Below are 15,191 nucleotides of genomic sequence, written 5' to 3'. Positions count from 1 at the left end.
TAGTGCATAAGATAGGATGTGATAAGTGGAATTATACTGTTGCAAGTTTCTTATATTTTGTATATGAAATAGTACAATATTAACTCTAAGTAAACTATTCTAAGGTTGAATATTGTAACTGTTAGAACAATCACTGAGAAAAAGGTATTGCCCAAAAGTACAAATAAGGAAGAAGTTGAATATCTCAATAGCTCTATTTCTTTCAGAGGATTTGCATTAATTATCAACAAACTTCCCTACTAAGGAAACTCTATGCCAGATGGTTCTATGCTGGTGAATTCTATAAAATATATAAGAAATAGTGACAATTCTACACAAATTACTCCGGAAAACAGAATAGATATAGACTCTTTCCAATTTGCTTTATGAAGTTAGCTCGATCCTGGTACCAAAAGCTGGCAAAATATTACAGAAAAGACATTCACAGATAAATGTCCTCCTAGAATATATATGCAAAGTTCCTCAAGAAAATATTAACACATTGATGGTAATACTATGAGAAAGTAGGACATGTCCCAGGAAATCAAGGTAGATTCAGCAAAGATCAATCCTACAATTCACCATATTGCCAGAACAAAAGGCATAAATAATCTGATTGTGTTAAGTAATGCAGATAGACAATGACAAAATTCAATATCCACTTATGATAAAAACTCTCAGCAGATGATTAATAGAAAAACACTACCTCAACCTGATAAAGGAAATTTACAAATAGACTACAGTTAATATTACATTTAATAGTGATATTGTGAACATTTTTCCCCTACAATAAGGACAAAACAGGAATATCCACTTCCACCATTTTTATTTACTGGGGATTCTAGCCAGTGCACAAGGCAAGAGGAACAAACAAACAAAAGGACACCCCGTTTGGAAACAAAATAAAAAAGCCTTTCTTTATGTACAGTCAATGTTGTATAGATTCTCCAACACAATTACAGGAACTAGCAGGGTGAATTCATCAAGGGCAGAATATAAAAGACAATTATATTTCTATAGGATAGTATCGAACAATTAGAAAATAAATTTTAAAAACAACAGTTCCATTTATGATAACAACAAAAACATAAAATGCTTAGAGATAAGATTAATAAAGAATATTCAGGGCAGCCCGGGTGGCTCAGTGTTTAGTGCTGCCTTCAGCCCAGGGCATGATCCTGTAGACCCGGGATCGAGTCCCACATCAGGGCTCCCTGCATGGAGCCTGCTTCTCCCTCTGCCTGTGTCTCTGCCTAATCTCTCTCTCTCTCTCTCTCTCTGATGAATAAATGAATAAAGTCTTTTTAAAACAAAAAGAATATTCAAGGCCTTTGCAATGGAAATTATAAAACATTCCTTAGAGTTATTAAAGGAGATCTAATAAACAAAGAGGCACATTCATGGATTTGTAAATTTAGTAGTGAGAAGATAGCAATTTCTCCCAACCTGGTGTATATAATATTAATCAAAATCTCAGCAGGATTTAAAAATAATGACAAGCTGATTCTAAAATTCATGTGGAAATACAAAGAACTCAGGAGAGCCAAAACAACATTGAAAAAGTAAAACATAGAAGATTCAGGGCAGCTGATTTCAAGTTTACTGTAAAGCGATGACAGGCCACTTTAGCACTAGCATAAACATAGATAAATTGATCAATAGAAATTATAGGGTTCAGAAATAGACTCTCACATAGAAAGTTAACTGATTTTCAATTTAAGTGCCTTATCAATTCAGTGGGAAAGAGAAAACTTTTTCAGCAAACTGCCCTAGAACAACTGAATAAATATATGGAAAATATTAACCTTAATCTAAAGCAAAATTAATTAGATATGAATTATAGATTTAAATGTAAAGGCTCAAACTATAAAATATGTAGAAGAAAAATATAGGAAGATATCTTTCTGACTTTGAGAGTGGACAAAGATAGTAATGACACACACAAAAATTAAACATACAAGAGGAAAAAAGACACATTGAACTTTCATCAAAATGAAAACTTCCTCCCCATTAAAATACACCATTAAGAAAATGAAATGGCAAGCTATACACTGGCAGAAAATAGCTGTAACGCATATAGCTGACAAAGGAATTGTAGCCAGAACATATAATGAATTCATACCCATCAACAATAAAAGGATAAATAACTAAATAAAAAAGACAAAAGGCTTTAACAGACACCTGCCACAAAAAGACATACAAATAGCCAGCAAATACTCAAAAAGATGGTCAACATTATTTGCTATTTGAGAAACATAAAGAGAAACCATGAAATACTATTTCAAAGCTAAATGTCAGAGACAATGTATAGTTCCCACACTTTGTTGGTTTCAGAATAGAATGGTATAACCACTTTGGAAAACTGCTCCAAATGTTTCTTGAAAACATTTTGTTGTGTGAGAAATTTCATATAAAAAAGAGTAAACAGTCTATTATTCCACTTACAAGAACTATTCCACTTATAAGAACTACTGGAAACTGGCAAAACCAGGGGATCCTGGGTGGCTCAGTGGTTAAGCATCTGCCTTTGGCTCAGGTTATCCTGGGGTTCTGGGATCAAGTCCCATGTCAGGCTCTCTGCAGGGAGCCTGCTTCTCCCTCTGCCTCTCTTTCTGTGTCTCTCATGAATAAATAAATAACATCTTAAAAAAAAGAGAAACTGACAAAACCAAAGGGTGATGGATTGCTCACTGGGGATGAGTGGCTGGAACAGGACAGGAGACATCCTTCTAGGGTGAAAGAAATGTTCTGTATTAGAAAAGGAAGCAAAGTATGTATTCTCATTGCAAAAATAACAATGAAGAATAAAAACAAAAGTACTCATTTCTCTTCCTTCCTCAACCCTCAACTTAATTTCCCTCTCCTGCGATAAACATAATTACTATATTGTTTTTCCTATATGCTCTTCTAGCCAAATAATTCTGCAAAAAGGTATAGATGACTCAAATTGGAAGTGGGGATAGTGGCAGAAAAAAAAAGGTTTTGTACAAGTTTACTTACATGGAATAAATTTTTCTCATTAACCAGATTTTTCTTAAAGGTCATAGGGAATATGTTCTAAAAAGATCCTTTACTACCTACAATCCAGAATGTGTTGGTTTTCTTTGGTAAATTGGATGTGAGTATACTTTTCTCAGCATGTGCTCATGAGAGCCCTTTCTGGGATTGTTCCTGGACTCTGAGCAGAAAGACTATGTCTGTGGCTTGAGGCGAGATGGGCATGAGGTTAAAATCTGAGGAGGATGCCTCAGCTCTAGGTGCAGTCTCCCAGCTCTGGGCTGCCGTGGTCTTTGAGTGACTGGTTATGCTCCTGCATTCAAACAAAGACAGATGGGTGAAGAAATTTTAGGTTTATTAATCGGCTAACTATATTTACTATTTGTGAGGCCTTCCTTAACATTGTCCCACCCCCAATTATGATTGTTGTTTTTTTTAATTAGCTGTTATCTTATAGGGTATGCAGTTGTTTTGGCTTTAATTGCGTGTATCTGTGTGTGTGTGTGTGTGTGTGTGTGTGTGTGTGTGTGTTTGGGTGTCTAGAGTGTGTCCCTCATTGAGCTAATTGGGTTTTCACCCTTGGAGTAGAGTAAATATTAAAAGCAAATTTTTAAGTTAGGCCAGATGGATACCCCCTGGGAGGAGTGTCACATGGAAAGTTCTGACGATGGCAACATGTCATAATTGGATAAATAAGGATAGGGAAAATTGGAGCAATATCTCATTTCTGAATTTTAGGTAAAACATATGTTGTTGAAAAAAGATAATGACTTTTAGTTCATTCATTGAGTTTAGAATATATTTGTAAGTAAAGCATGGTGAAATATTCACTTATAAATCCTTAGGTAGCAAGTTCTTGGTATTGTTGGAAATTTAAGAAGAACCTACAATGGTATTCTTGGTTTACTCCCGCTTTTTGGAGAGGGATATTAATAAGTAATGAAAAATAAGGGATCACCTTATGGTTGGCTTGTGAGCCTGGACATCCTTTTAAGGAGTCTGAACCCCAGGAGCCACTCTATGTGAAGGGGAAGCCATGCCAGGAGCTAAGAAAACCAGTGGCCTGCAATAGACAATCTCACTTTGTGCCAATGACCATGGCCTCAGGTGATTGGAGGAAACACCGTGCAGTTCATGAGGAGTTCAACTCAAGTCAATTCAGTTCATTTCAACTCACTTAACTAAGCTAAGGCAATTTACTTGGTTGCTAAGTATGTATTGCTAAGGTTAGAAATATTCTATAACTACACCATCCAACACAATAGCCACTACCTGATATGTGGTTATTGGACACTTAAAATATGGTTAGTCTAAATTGCGATGTGCTCTAAGTATGAAATACACAACAGATTTTGAAGATTTAGCATGCAAAAAGGAATATAAAATATCTCATTAATACTTTTGTTTATATTGATTATGCATTGGAATGATAATATTTTGGATACATTAGGTTAAATAAAATATATTATTAAACTAAATATTTTTTTTTTTTTTTTTTTTTTTTTTTTTTTTTACTTTTTTATTTATTTATGATAGTCACAGAGAGAGAGAGAGAGAGAGGCAGAGACACAGGCGGAGGGAGAAGCAGGCTCCATGCACCGGGAGCCCGACGTGGGATTCGATCCCGGGTCTCCAGGATCGCGCCCTGGGCCAAAGGCAGGCGCCAAACCGCTGCGCCACCCAGGGATCCCTAAACTAAATATTATATTAAATATGTTAATTTAAGTTAAATAAAGTTCGCCTATTTATTTTTCCTTTTTTTTTTAAACGTGGCCACTAGAAAATTTAGAATTAGATATATGTCTGACACATTTGTGGATTGTGCTATATTTCTATCAGATAGAGCCATTCGAGGGTATTTTGGAGGGGAGAAAAAAAGCACTACAAGTATCCAATGTTAAAATTAAACACAGAGACCACACTTAAAAATTCCCTTACCAGGGATCCCTGGGTGGCGCAGCGGTTTGGCGCCTGCCTTTGGCCCAGGGCGCGATCCTGGAGACCCGGGATCGAATCCCACATCAGGCTCCCGGTGCATGGAGCCTGCTTCTCCCTCCGCCTGTGTCTCTGCCTCTCTCTCTCTCTCTGTGACTATCATAAATAAATAAAAAATTTTAAAAAAATTAAAAAAAAAATTCCCTTACCAGAATCAGTTAGTCATATAAGCAAATCTTAATTTAGCTTACTTTGCAAGACAAGCAAGATTAACTTAACCTGGGTGACTTATTGCTTATGCCTCTGAAAATCATAAGCAAAACTTAAATAGTTTGCCAAAATTGATAGGAGGCAACCACTAACCAATTTCCTTTCAGTTAAGAGAATTCTAGTATTATAGCTAATCACTGTAAAGAATAAACACTCATCGCCCTTACACTATATAAGCTGCTTTATAACAACATACCTCTAAGCCTCATTCAATATTTTAAGTGCCATATTGGACACACAATTCTAGCCAGTTGGGTTTTTGGAAAGAAATGAAGGGTGATTTTTATCTTCTCTTATCTGAGGAATAGTCTGTCCCCAGAACTGCCACTATTGACACCCTCTATATTTTGTCTTGATAGATTTAATCATAATTTCAAGTGTTTTATCCTCAACAGATGCAAAACAGGCAGAGCATTCTAAAACCATATGGTAATACTTTAGCGGAGGATTGCCTCAAGTTAAAAACAAACTGAGAAGTAGGTTAAGAGATGAAAAGAGTAGGAAAACGAGAAATCACTTCATTAGAACCTCAAACAATTGTATTCTTTTAACTCTTCAAAAATAGAACTGAAATTTATTGGTTGTACTACTTGAATGATTTTGACATTTTATTTCATGCTATGTCTATATTATATACAGCCAAATTGGAAGTAAATCTTAAAAGGGGGCAAGTAGGGGCTTTCACACAAATTGTCCATAACTTATGTAAAATTTGTTTCAATAAAACCAGTCTTTTGTGCAAAAAAAAAAAAAAAAAAAAAAAAACTTTGGCAGGAATGTGGAGAAAGGGGAGCCCGGGTACACTGTTGGTGGGAATGGCAAGCTGGTTGCAGCCACTCTGGGAAATAGTATGGAGATTCCTCAAAACTCATTTTTAAAGAGATAACCTAGATGTTTAAGTGCTGTAGCTAATCCTAAAAATTGAATAAGCACTTTGAGATCTGAATCAAATAACTCTAGCCTTAACAAGTTAACAAACAAACTTCCTTTGTTTTGCTTTATATTTACGGAACAACCTTCTGGTCACATTTTCAATGAAAATCAGTCTACACTGAGAATTAAGTATCACTTACAGGTACTAATGATATACCAACTACCCCAATGCAAGATAGTTGTCATGATTAGAGAACTTGAGTTACTCTTTGGTCACAGAGCTCCTTAAATTTTGCTATTGGGATTCTAACCTGGGTGCCTGTTTTCAATGCCTCTGTTTTGTCATTCTAGGTACCTGAAAGCTGGTTAACATTCTGGTGAATAAAAAATTTTCAGATCCCCCAGGAAGAGTGGATTTATATTAATAGGCACCCTACTGGCCCACTATGTCCATCTTCTCTCCCAACACTAACTCCTGTAGGTCCTGAGCCCAGTATGAATATCTGGTACCTATAATAATTGTATCTACCAATATGAAATCATTACTTGGCATACCTGTAATCTAAATCTGAGATTTTGGCTAATCCAAATCCAATCCTGAGAGGAGTATCCTCTCATTGAACACTAAGTAATTTGGTTCCTAACCTTGGGAGATTGGTGGCCAGATCAGGCAGGTGGTAAACTCATCTAGGAAAATGTCACTAGTAACCTGGGAAACAGCACCTGGTTTCCATCAACAATCTGACCTGTGAAAAGACTTCAGTAGAAAGCACATTTTTCAGTCATTTCTAATCTCTTCTTTATAAACATGGCAAAGGAACAGAAAGTTCCAATAAAGGTAGTTTCATTGGAAAAGCAACCTAGCCTTGCCAGCAAATATAGCACACTAGGTGACTTTGATTTGAGAAACAATGTCCCCACTCAGCCTAGGAGCTGCATGAAAAATCAATCTCCCTTAAGGTGTGGATACCTTCACAAAAACAGCTGCTCTCTAGGAGCACCTTAACCTCCTCATATTTATTGTTTTTCACTGAAAAATATGTCTTAAGACAATTCCCTCCCAACTGAAATATCTAACTCTAATTGAAAACCCCCAATGGAAGCTGCAGATAGATTACAATATCACAGGAAAAATTAAGAGATTTGCCAAGAAGAAGTGGGCAAGTTTGTTCCAGTGGGCGAGGAAATGGTGTGAGCGAACGTGGACAGAAAGGTCATCTCAGCCTCAGGAGAAACTGCGTGAGCTCTGCAGTTTCCAAATAGCTGGGTGGAGAATCCAAAGTCAAGCCTCTATTGGAGGGGGTTTTGTCCATAAAAATGAGTGCATGGTTTGAATGAGCTGTTCAGCTATGTTGGTGTAGCCTAGTTGCAGTATAGATTCTGGACATTATAGGTTCCTGTTCTCCCAATATTTTATTTCTGAAAAGTGTGTTAGAGAAGTGAACCCATAGAGACAGACTAAGAACACACTATGGGTTTCAAGTCCAAAAGCATACTTCTCCAATGACTGCATCAGAAAGCAGCAATGTCCACAATAGCCAAACTGTGGAAGGAGCCTCGGTGTCCATCGAAAGACGAATGGATAAAGAAGATGTGGTCTGTGTATACAATGGAATATTCCTCAGCCATTAGAAACGACAAATACCCACCATTTGCTTCAACATGATGGAACTGGAGGGTATTATGCTGAGTGAAGTAAGTCAATCGGAGAAGGACAAACATTATATGTTCTCATTCATTTGGGGAATATAAATAATAGTGAAAGGGAATATAAGGGAAGGGAGAATAAATGTGTGGGAAATATCAGGAAGGGAGACAGAACATAAAGACTCCTAACTCTGGGAAATGAACTAGGGGTGGTGGAAGGGGAGGAGGGCGGGGGTGGGGGTGGGGGTGAGTGGGTGGCGGGCACTGAGTGGGGCACTTGACGGGATGAGCACTGGGTGTTATTCTGTATGTTGGCAAATTGAACACCAATAAAAAATGAATTAAAAAAAAAGAAAGCACTGCATGAGCATAGGCAAATAGCTCCTATAATTTAATGCAAGGCATGTGATTTAGGGCTTGTCTAGACTATGTATTAGAGGGGCTTGGCCGAGGGTCTACTGAGTTTATAAGCCCCCTTTTACAACTGGCGGATCTTGACTCCCTTTTCTTAGTAAGAAACTAATTAGGTCATCTGATACGAATTTGGAGTTAGCCATAAGTTAGAATTTCATGTTGGAGTATTTTTTCCAAGTCATCAGAGACAGTAACCTTCAGCAACAAGAGATTGTGGAGGATGAAGAAAGCCCTCTCTTCACCGAACTTTCAAACCAGAGAGAGACTTTCTCTTTTTCTTTGTGAGGCCTCATGAAACCAAGAGCAGTTATTCCTACGGAGTTTTGGAAAATTGACACTGAGGGTATCATGTGAAGTCAAACTGTGTCAAGAGGGTGAAAGTTAGATCTGTATTCATAGATTTTGTTATTTATTGCTTCTTTCCCATTACTTATTACATACTGAATCTCTCTTCTAATTAAAGTATTTAAATTATTTAATCATCCCAAACTCCCTTATGAATTGTTAGTACATTTCATTTAACAGGTGAAGAATTGAGGCATAGATGTGTTATATAACTTGCTTTAGGTAAAAAAGCCAAGTCAGTGCTGATATTGGGATTAGAAACCACGCAACTGCACTCCAGGGTGCAATAAAACACTAGATTGTCTCACGTTAGGAGAAGAAATTTGGGAGAAGGAATATCCTAGGAAAGCAGTATTTAAATTCTGCTATGAAGTCAGGAGGGTTGTGAGGACTCCAAGCTCCAAACCATCAGCTTGCTGTAGCAGCAAAGCCTGACAGATGAACCCATGAGAGTATCTCTGCTGGAGTCTTTTGGTAAAGAATTTTTGGAGTTCATTCGATTTTTTTGGGCTCCATACTCCTTCCTTTGCTGAGCAGCATGTGAAAGGAATGACAGGATTTCCAGGCACCCATAGGAGCCAGCATTCCTCACCATATTTCAAATTCCAGATTGGTGCTGTTGATGTCAGGGTCATCAAAAGTGCAGGTCAACAGGTGTTGGGTTCCATCCACTTCCAACTGACTGTAGCAAGAGAATGAATAATCATCCAGCTCGGCATCTTCAAAGTCTCCTGGGAAGGAACAAACCTGCAGCTGTTAATGAAGTAAATAAGTGCATCCTTTTGAAATCTGGAGTGACGTTAACGAAAGGGCAGCCTTTTGGAGCAGACGTGAAGGAGTAATCATAGGGTTATAAAACCTCAAGGGAAAGGACAGAGAAACCAATACCAAAACCCAAACCGAAAAGACCCCAAACCCAAACCAAATCAGTATCTTATGAGCACAGATTTTTCTAAGAGAAAAAAAGATAATCACAATTAATAAAAAACCTCCGAATATTTCTGAACATTTCTGCTATTGGGTTAGGACATTAGACACCGAGAATAAAATACTAAATATGCTTTTTTACACTGTTCGTTTATTCTGTTAATTGGTACATTTCGAATAAGAGATACTTTATCTCCATCGTTCAAATGCTACCTAACCTAGTCTTTGACTTTATCACTAATCTTAATTTATTTCCTCTCAAGTATTTCTTTTTTGAAGGAAGGAAGAAGCACTATATTACAGTCAGATGTTCACTTTTTAAGTGATAGCTTTTCCTGCCTAAATACACATCCCAACTAAAAAGTGCAATTGATTATCTCCATTGTGTGAAATATTGTTTAAAGCAATTTGTCTTAAGCTACTAACTAAGGCAAATATGATTAGAAAAAAATTAGATCTGCCAGGACTCAAATCTAGTGGACCTTCCCATGAATCCTACTGCTTCTGTGTATGTAGATCCTTCTTCTATAGATACTGTATCTTGAAGACACCAGAATTCTGGACGTATGTAGGGAACCAGAATTTTTTTTTTTTGCAGCCACTTTTGGTAAGTACAATCTGTCACAGATAGTACTCAATTTCTTGAATGGGGTTGAGGCCCCTAAGATTAAATAGACATTTTGTATGTATATTTCACAATATTTAATAGAAAAAAAATTGTCAGCAAATATGGACTGAGACCTGAGAAAATCAGTTCCGGAGTAACTGAAGCCATTCTCAGAGTGGTCAAGTGTGAGATGGCTCACACATCTATTGACACTAGAAATTACTTTGGACCATCAATACTAGAAATTAGAAATTAGAAGCTCCTGGGGTTGTTTTCTTTTTCTTTTTTTTTTTAAGATTTTATTTATTTATTCATGAGAGACACAGAGAGAGAGGCAGAGACACAGGCAGAGGGAGAAGCAAGATCTCCGCGGGGATCTAGACTCGATCCCAGGACCCCAGAATCATGATCTGAGAGGAAGGCAGATGCTCAATAACTGAGTCACCCAGGCGCGCACCTCCTAGGGTTTTAAATAGAATATAGAATGTACTAAAATTAAACCCCAGTTGAGTGTTCTGAAGGCCATGAAATGTAGAAACAGCATCTTCTTGACTTAAATAACTAAGTAGGTCTGTGGGAAGGTTAGTAAAACTGGTGGCGAGCGGACCAACTAGTTGAGTGACATATTGGTTCAGTCAAAGCCACAAATCTTGAAAAGCTAGATCTAGATAAGAGCTGTGGGCACTGCTCTTTCTGACCATTCCAGAACCCACTAGGCTCACAATTCTGCCACTAGCAAAGGCGTCTTATGTAATTTCAACAAGGTATAGCTCTCTTCCTGGTAACAGTTTTAAATAATGAGGGGAAACTCACCATTTAGGGCTCACATTTTAAAGCATGTTCATTGTTAGTCTTATAGGACTAAGATCTTGTGTCCTAAGAACTGGCTCTTTTCTCAACGGAACGAGTCTAGAGGGCTTTAGCCTGCGCTTACTCAGCAGTCCTCACTCTGTACAGATGTTTTCTCTTCTTCGAATCTTCCACCAATCCTATACAACAGAACCTACATTACTATTTGGATTCAAGCTTCAATGGATCAGCTTTGTCTCCAGAATTCTTCAATATACAATATAAGCTAGAGAGAGCACAGTCTAGTAGATGCTGAGCATTAGTAGGACAAAGCACTCCTACTGCCTTTAGCCATCCAGTCTGGTAGAGTCAGTCTGATGTGAATTTTCATACAATATACATAGCACGGGTCATACAATCAAAGTAGCTACGTTTTGAGTTCATTGGCTCTTAAACCAATAAAGTTGCTTTGTAACCAGGAAAAATTCCTCTCAACAACTTGCAAAGTTGCATGGCATTTTACAAAGAGAGTATTATACACAATCTAAGCTGAAAAATTCTTCGATAAGGGTAGTATACACGGTGGTTAAGACCTCTGGCGCCAGAACTGGACAGATGTGGGTTTAAATTCTTGCTATTGTACTTTTTAGCTGTGGTTTCGGTCAGATTACTCAACCTCTCTATGCCTCATTGTTTCAATATGGAAATTCACTTTACTTTGAGGAATCACTGAACAAAATATATGCAAAGACAGCTTAGAACACAGTAAGCACCAATAAGGGTTAGCTAGAACTATTATCTTTTTTTGTTTGTTTGCTTTTTGACAAATAAGTAATGAAAAGGTAAAATAAGAATTCTAATTCTGAAATATATGTGAAACCTTTGGGACTTCTTTGAAAAAGAATTCTAGGGGTGCCTACGTGGCTCAGTTGGTTAAGTGCCTGCATTAGGCTCAGGTCATGATCCCAGGGTCCTGGAATCAAGCCCTACATCTGCCTCACTGCTCTGGGGGGAGCCTGCTTTTCCTTTTCCCTCTGCCTGCTGCTCCCCCTGCTTGTGCTCTCTTTCTGTTAAATAAATATATAAAATTTTTTAAAAAAGAATTCTATGTCAAAGTCATAATTCTATGACTATGATTTGAAATTACATAAAACTTTTGAACAGTGAGCTAACCTATTATTCTTTAAATGCCCACTATAGGGGATCCCTGGGTGGCTCAATGGTTTAGCGCCTGCATTCAGCCCAGGGCGTGATCCTGGAGTCCTGGGATTGAGTCCCACATCGGGCTCCCTGCATGGAGCCTGCTTCTCCCTCTGCCTGTGTCTCTGTCTCTGTCTCTGTCTTTCTCTCTCTCTCTCTCTCTCTCTCTCTGTGTCTCTCATGAATAAATAAATAAAATCTTTAAAAAACTATTTAAATGCCCACTATATAAGCATATTTTTCTATAAAAATTTAATTTTTTGAATATGTATAATAGACAAGGCCATGTAGTTTAGAAGTCTTCCTTTTGAAAGGAATTAGTTGATTAAAGGTAGAAATGGTTTGGATTTTTAAAAAATATCCCTTTCTTTCCTTGATCATCGTTGTGGTTATCAAAGAGCTAATCTTTCAACAAGCTGCTTCTTTTTTTTTCTTTTTTTAAGATTTTATTTATTTATTCATGAGAGACACAAAGAAAGAGAGAGGCAGAGACACAGGCAGAGGGAGAGGCAGGCTCCACACAGGGAGCCCAATGTGGGACTCTATCCTGGGACTGTAGGATCACACCCTGGGCTGAAGGCAGGCACTAAACCCCTGAGCCACCCAGGGATGCCTCAACAAGCTGCTTCTGATCATTATACACCCCAAACTGAAAAGTATTTTGAGATGCTCAATGTAGATGAGTGGTTAGATCTCCTAAATAAATCTGAAATTTAAAAGTTGAAGTGAAAACTCAGCTTTCAGTTAGAATTCTTATTTCTTAAAACAAACAAAAAAACAAAACAAAAACAAACAAACAAACAAAACAACAACAAAGGTATGGCCACCAGGAAGAGAATACATTATACTCTGAAGAGTAAGAATTAGGTGTTACTTGCCAACCAAATATCTGTGCAAACATTAATAATCGTCCCCACAAAGTGATTCATACATGATCACACTGAAAAATGTCAGCCCTCTGACAATTCCCTTAGTGAAAATATTCTAGAAATTTCCACCCTTAGTAATTACATGACTTAACATATCTATCTAAGCTGAATCATTAGGCTGATGTATTTGATATCTTTGATAAGAAAATTCCTCTTAATTCTTAAAGTAAAAGGGCTTATCAGGAACAAATGGGTGGTTCAAATTCCCAGGTGGCTCCTGTTACTGCTGTTTTTGCCTTTGTCTATAGTTTTGCTGTAATTACAACCTATTTACTAAGTAGGCAGCATCAGCTTCCAGGTGCTAAGTATTTCAAAAATCCCAAAGAGTATTGTTATATGATAAATTTGTTGATATGAAAACAAATATATTTTAATGAGATGACTCATTCAGATCTTCAGCTATTCACTATGAATCTCACATAAATCTATCAAAACTGAAGTATTTTGAAGAAGTTTTCAAACTTTCAATTTAAATATTGAATGTCTACTATGTTCTAGACACTCTTTTAGGTGCTAGAGATATGGCATTGGTAAGTGCAGACAAAGCTGTTGTTTCTGAAAATTATTTTATCATGAAAATCATGGTTTTGGAACCTCTTAGAAAGCTAAACAAAACAAATCTAACTTGTTTTTTTAACAAGGTAAAACTACCTTGGAGATTCTCCAACAAGCACACCCATTGCGTCTATATGGGTGTTCCTTTTGTAAGAGCAGAGGCATTGACCAACATTTAAGATCCACATTTAGAGTCTAATGCATTCCTTCCTGACAATTCTAAGACTTTATAAACCACCCACATTATTGTCCCAAGACCTCCTGTCCTGCTGGTTAGAACTTAGAAAACGACTGAATTATGTGGTAAGTTCTCCGACTCCATTCCAACTCAGTGTCCAGATCAGGACTGTTAGGGATCTGAGTAAACTGTAGCATACGCTAGAGATAATCTGAAATCCTAAAGAAAAGTTAGAAATGACTCACCATTCTGTGCATAGCCACTTTCTCCAGAAACGGCTTGAAGTAAATAGAAAACCATACCAAAAGCTGTACCCAGAATCGTCATTCTGAGAGAGAAAGAAAGGAGAGAGGAGGTGTGTGAGCCTATGTGTAGAAATGAATGAGAGAGAGAGAGCACCAGTGAGAGAGACAGAGACAAATCTACAGCTTTAGCACTTTATACTTCTTTAACCACAGACAGGGGGAAGTATAAACACAGCAAAAAAGAAGGCAAGTGCCAGAAACAGGAAGTCTGAGTAAAAGTATTGCTGTTGTAAGCAGAGGTAGAGGAAACAAAGGGATAGAGCTTTTGAATTATTCTACCTCTTTGGAATTCCTGTCGGCCCCCAAACTTGCTTATTACAGAGCCAGGTAGTGAATTCAAATCTAGCCCCAACTCCCCTGAGACTAGAGTGTGACTAAGGCTCAGTTCAAAAACAAATCACCAGGCCAAACGCTAAACTTGCAAAGTTAATCAATTGATTGTCTAGGGTGAGTTTCACTTTAAGGAAAGATTCCACATGGTATGGAGTAATTTATTTAAATAGTTCCCCTCCAATCTCTGAGCATACACGCTAGAGAGTTTCACAAGAACAGCACTTTTTGTTTTGTTTTCTGTGTATCCCTAGTACTTACACCTTGCTCATCAAAGTAGGCATTCAAAAATTATTTATCTAGTCTGGGAGTTGGTAAACTAGGGCCAAGGGGCAAAATTTGGCCCACCACCTGTTTCTGCAAAGGAAGCTTTATTGGAACATAGTTACTCTTGTGCTACAAGAGCAGAGTTGAGGACCTGCGGCAGAAACTGTAGGGCACACGAAGTGCAAAATCTTGACTCTCTGATCCTTCACAGAAAGAAACCTGTTGATCCCTTGTGTATTGGATAAGGCAGTTATTTTCTCAGGGTATTTATAATAGGATTATATTTGTGAAAATCTGATCGCCACACAACTTTCCAGGAACATACAGTATTGGCGAACCACATTGGCATCTATAGATATGGGCAAAAGCTTGGGACAAAGACAAAGATAATTCAGACTCTCCCTAAACTTGTCTGCCAATCAAAGCTGCTCCCAACATGGCCTCAGGGTTAAAGTAGGGATATTTGTTAAGCCTAACTGACTTCCTAGTAGTCCTTGAATCTTTTTCTTTAAGCCTCTATTAGTATTCAAATGAAGGCACAGGTCTATAGCAACCCCTTTATCAACAGACAGACAATGCCTTCCAGAAGAAACATCCCAGGTCTGCTCAGGTCTTCCACTGGCTAATCACCTGGATTCAAGCTG

At 37.7% G+C, this 15,191-nt stretch overlaps 1 protein-coding gene across 1 annotated transcript in view; it reads right to left on the bottom strand.

The window, feature by feature from the left end:
* Positions 1 to 14,040, bottom strand: part of IL7R (interleukin 7 receptor) — a 29,613-nt gene extending 15,573 nt beyond the window's left edge. The window contains exons 1-2 of the mRNA XM_041746949.1: positions 13,891 to 14,040; positions 9,053 to 9,191 (exon numbers count right to left, since the gene is read on the bottom strand). Coding sequence (XP_041602883.1) covers positions 9,053 to 9,191; positions 13,891 to 13,972 — 221 coding nt within the window. The 5' untranslated portion in view covers positions 13,973 to 14,040. The remainder of the gene's footprint in view (positions 1 to 9,052; positions 9,192 to 13,890) is intronic.
* Positions 14,041 to 15,191: the final 1,151 nt, after the last annotated feature.

Source organism: Vulpes lagopus, chromosome 3 (assembly GCF_018345385.1).
Source record: "Vulpes lagopus strain Blue_001 chromosome 3, ASM1834538v1, whole genome shotgun sequence".
NCBI classification, from domain to species: Eukaryota; Metazoa; Chordata; class Mammalia; order Carnivora; family Canidae; genus Vulpes; species Vulpes lagopus.
This window is presented reverse-complemented; position numbering and strand designations above follow the sequence as displayed.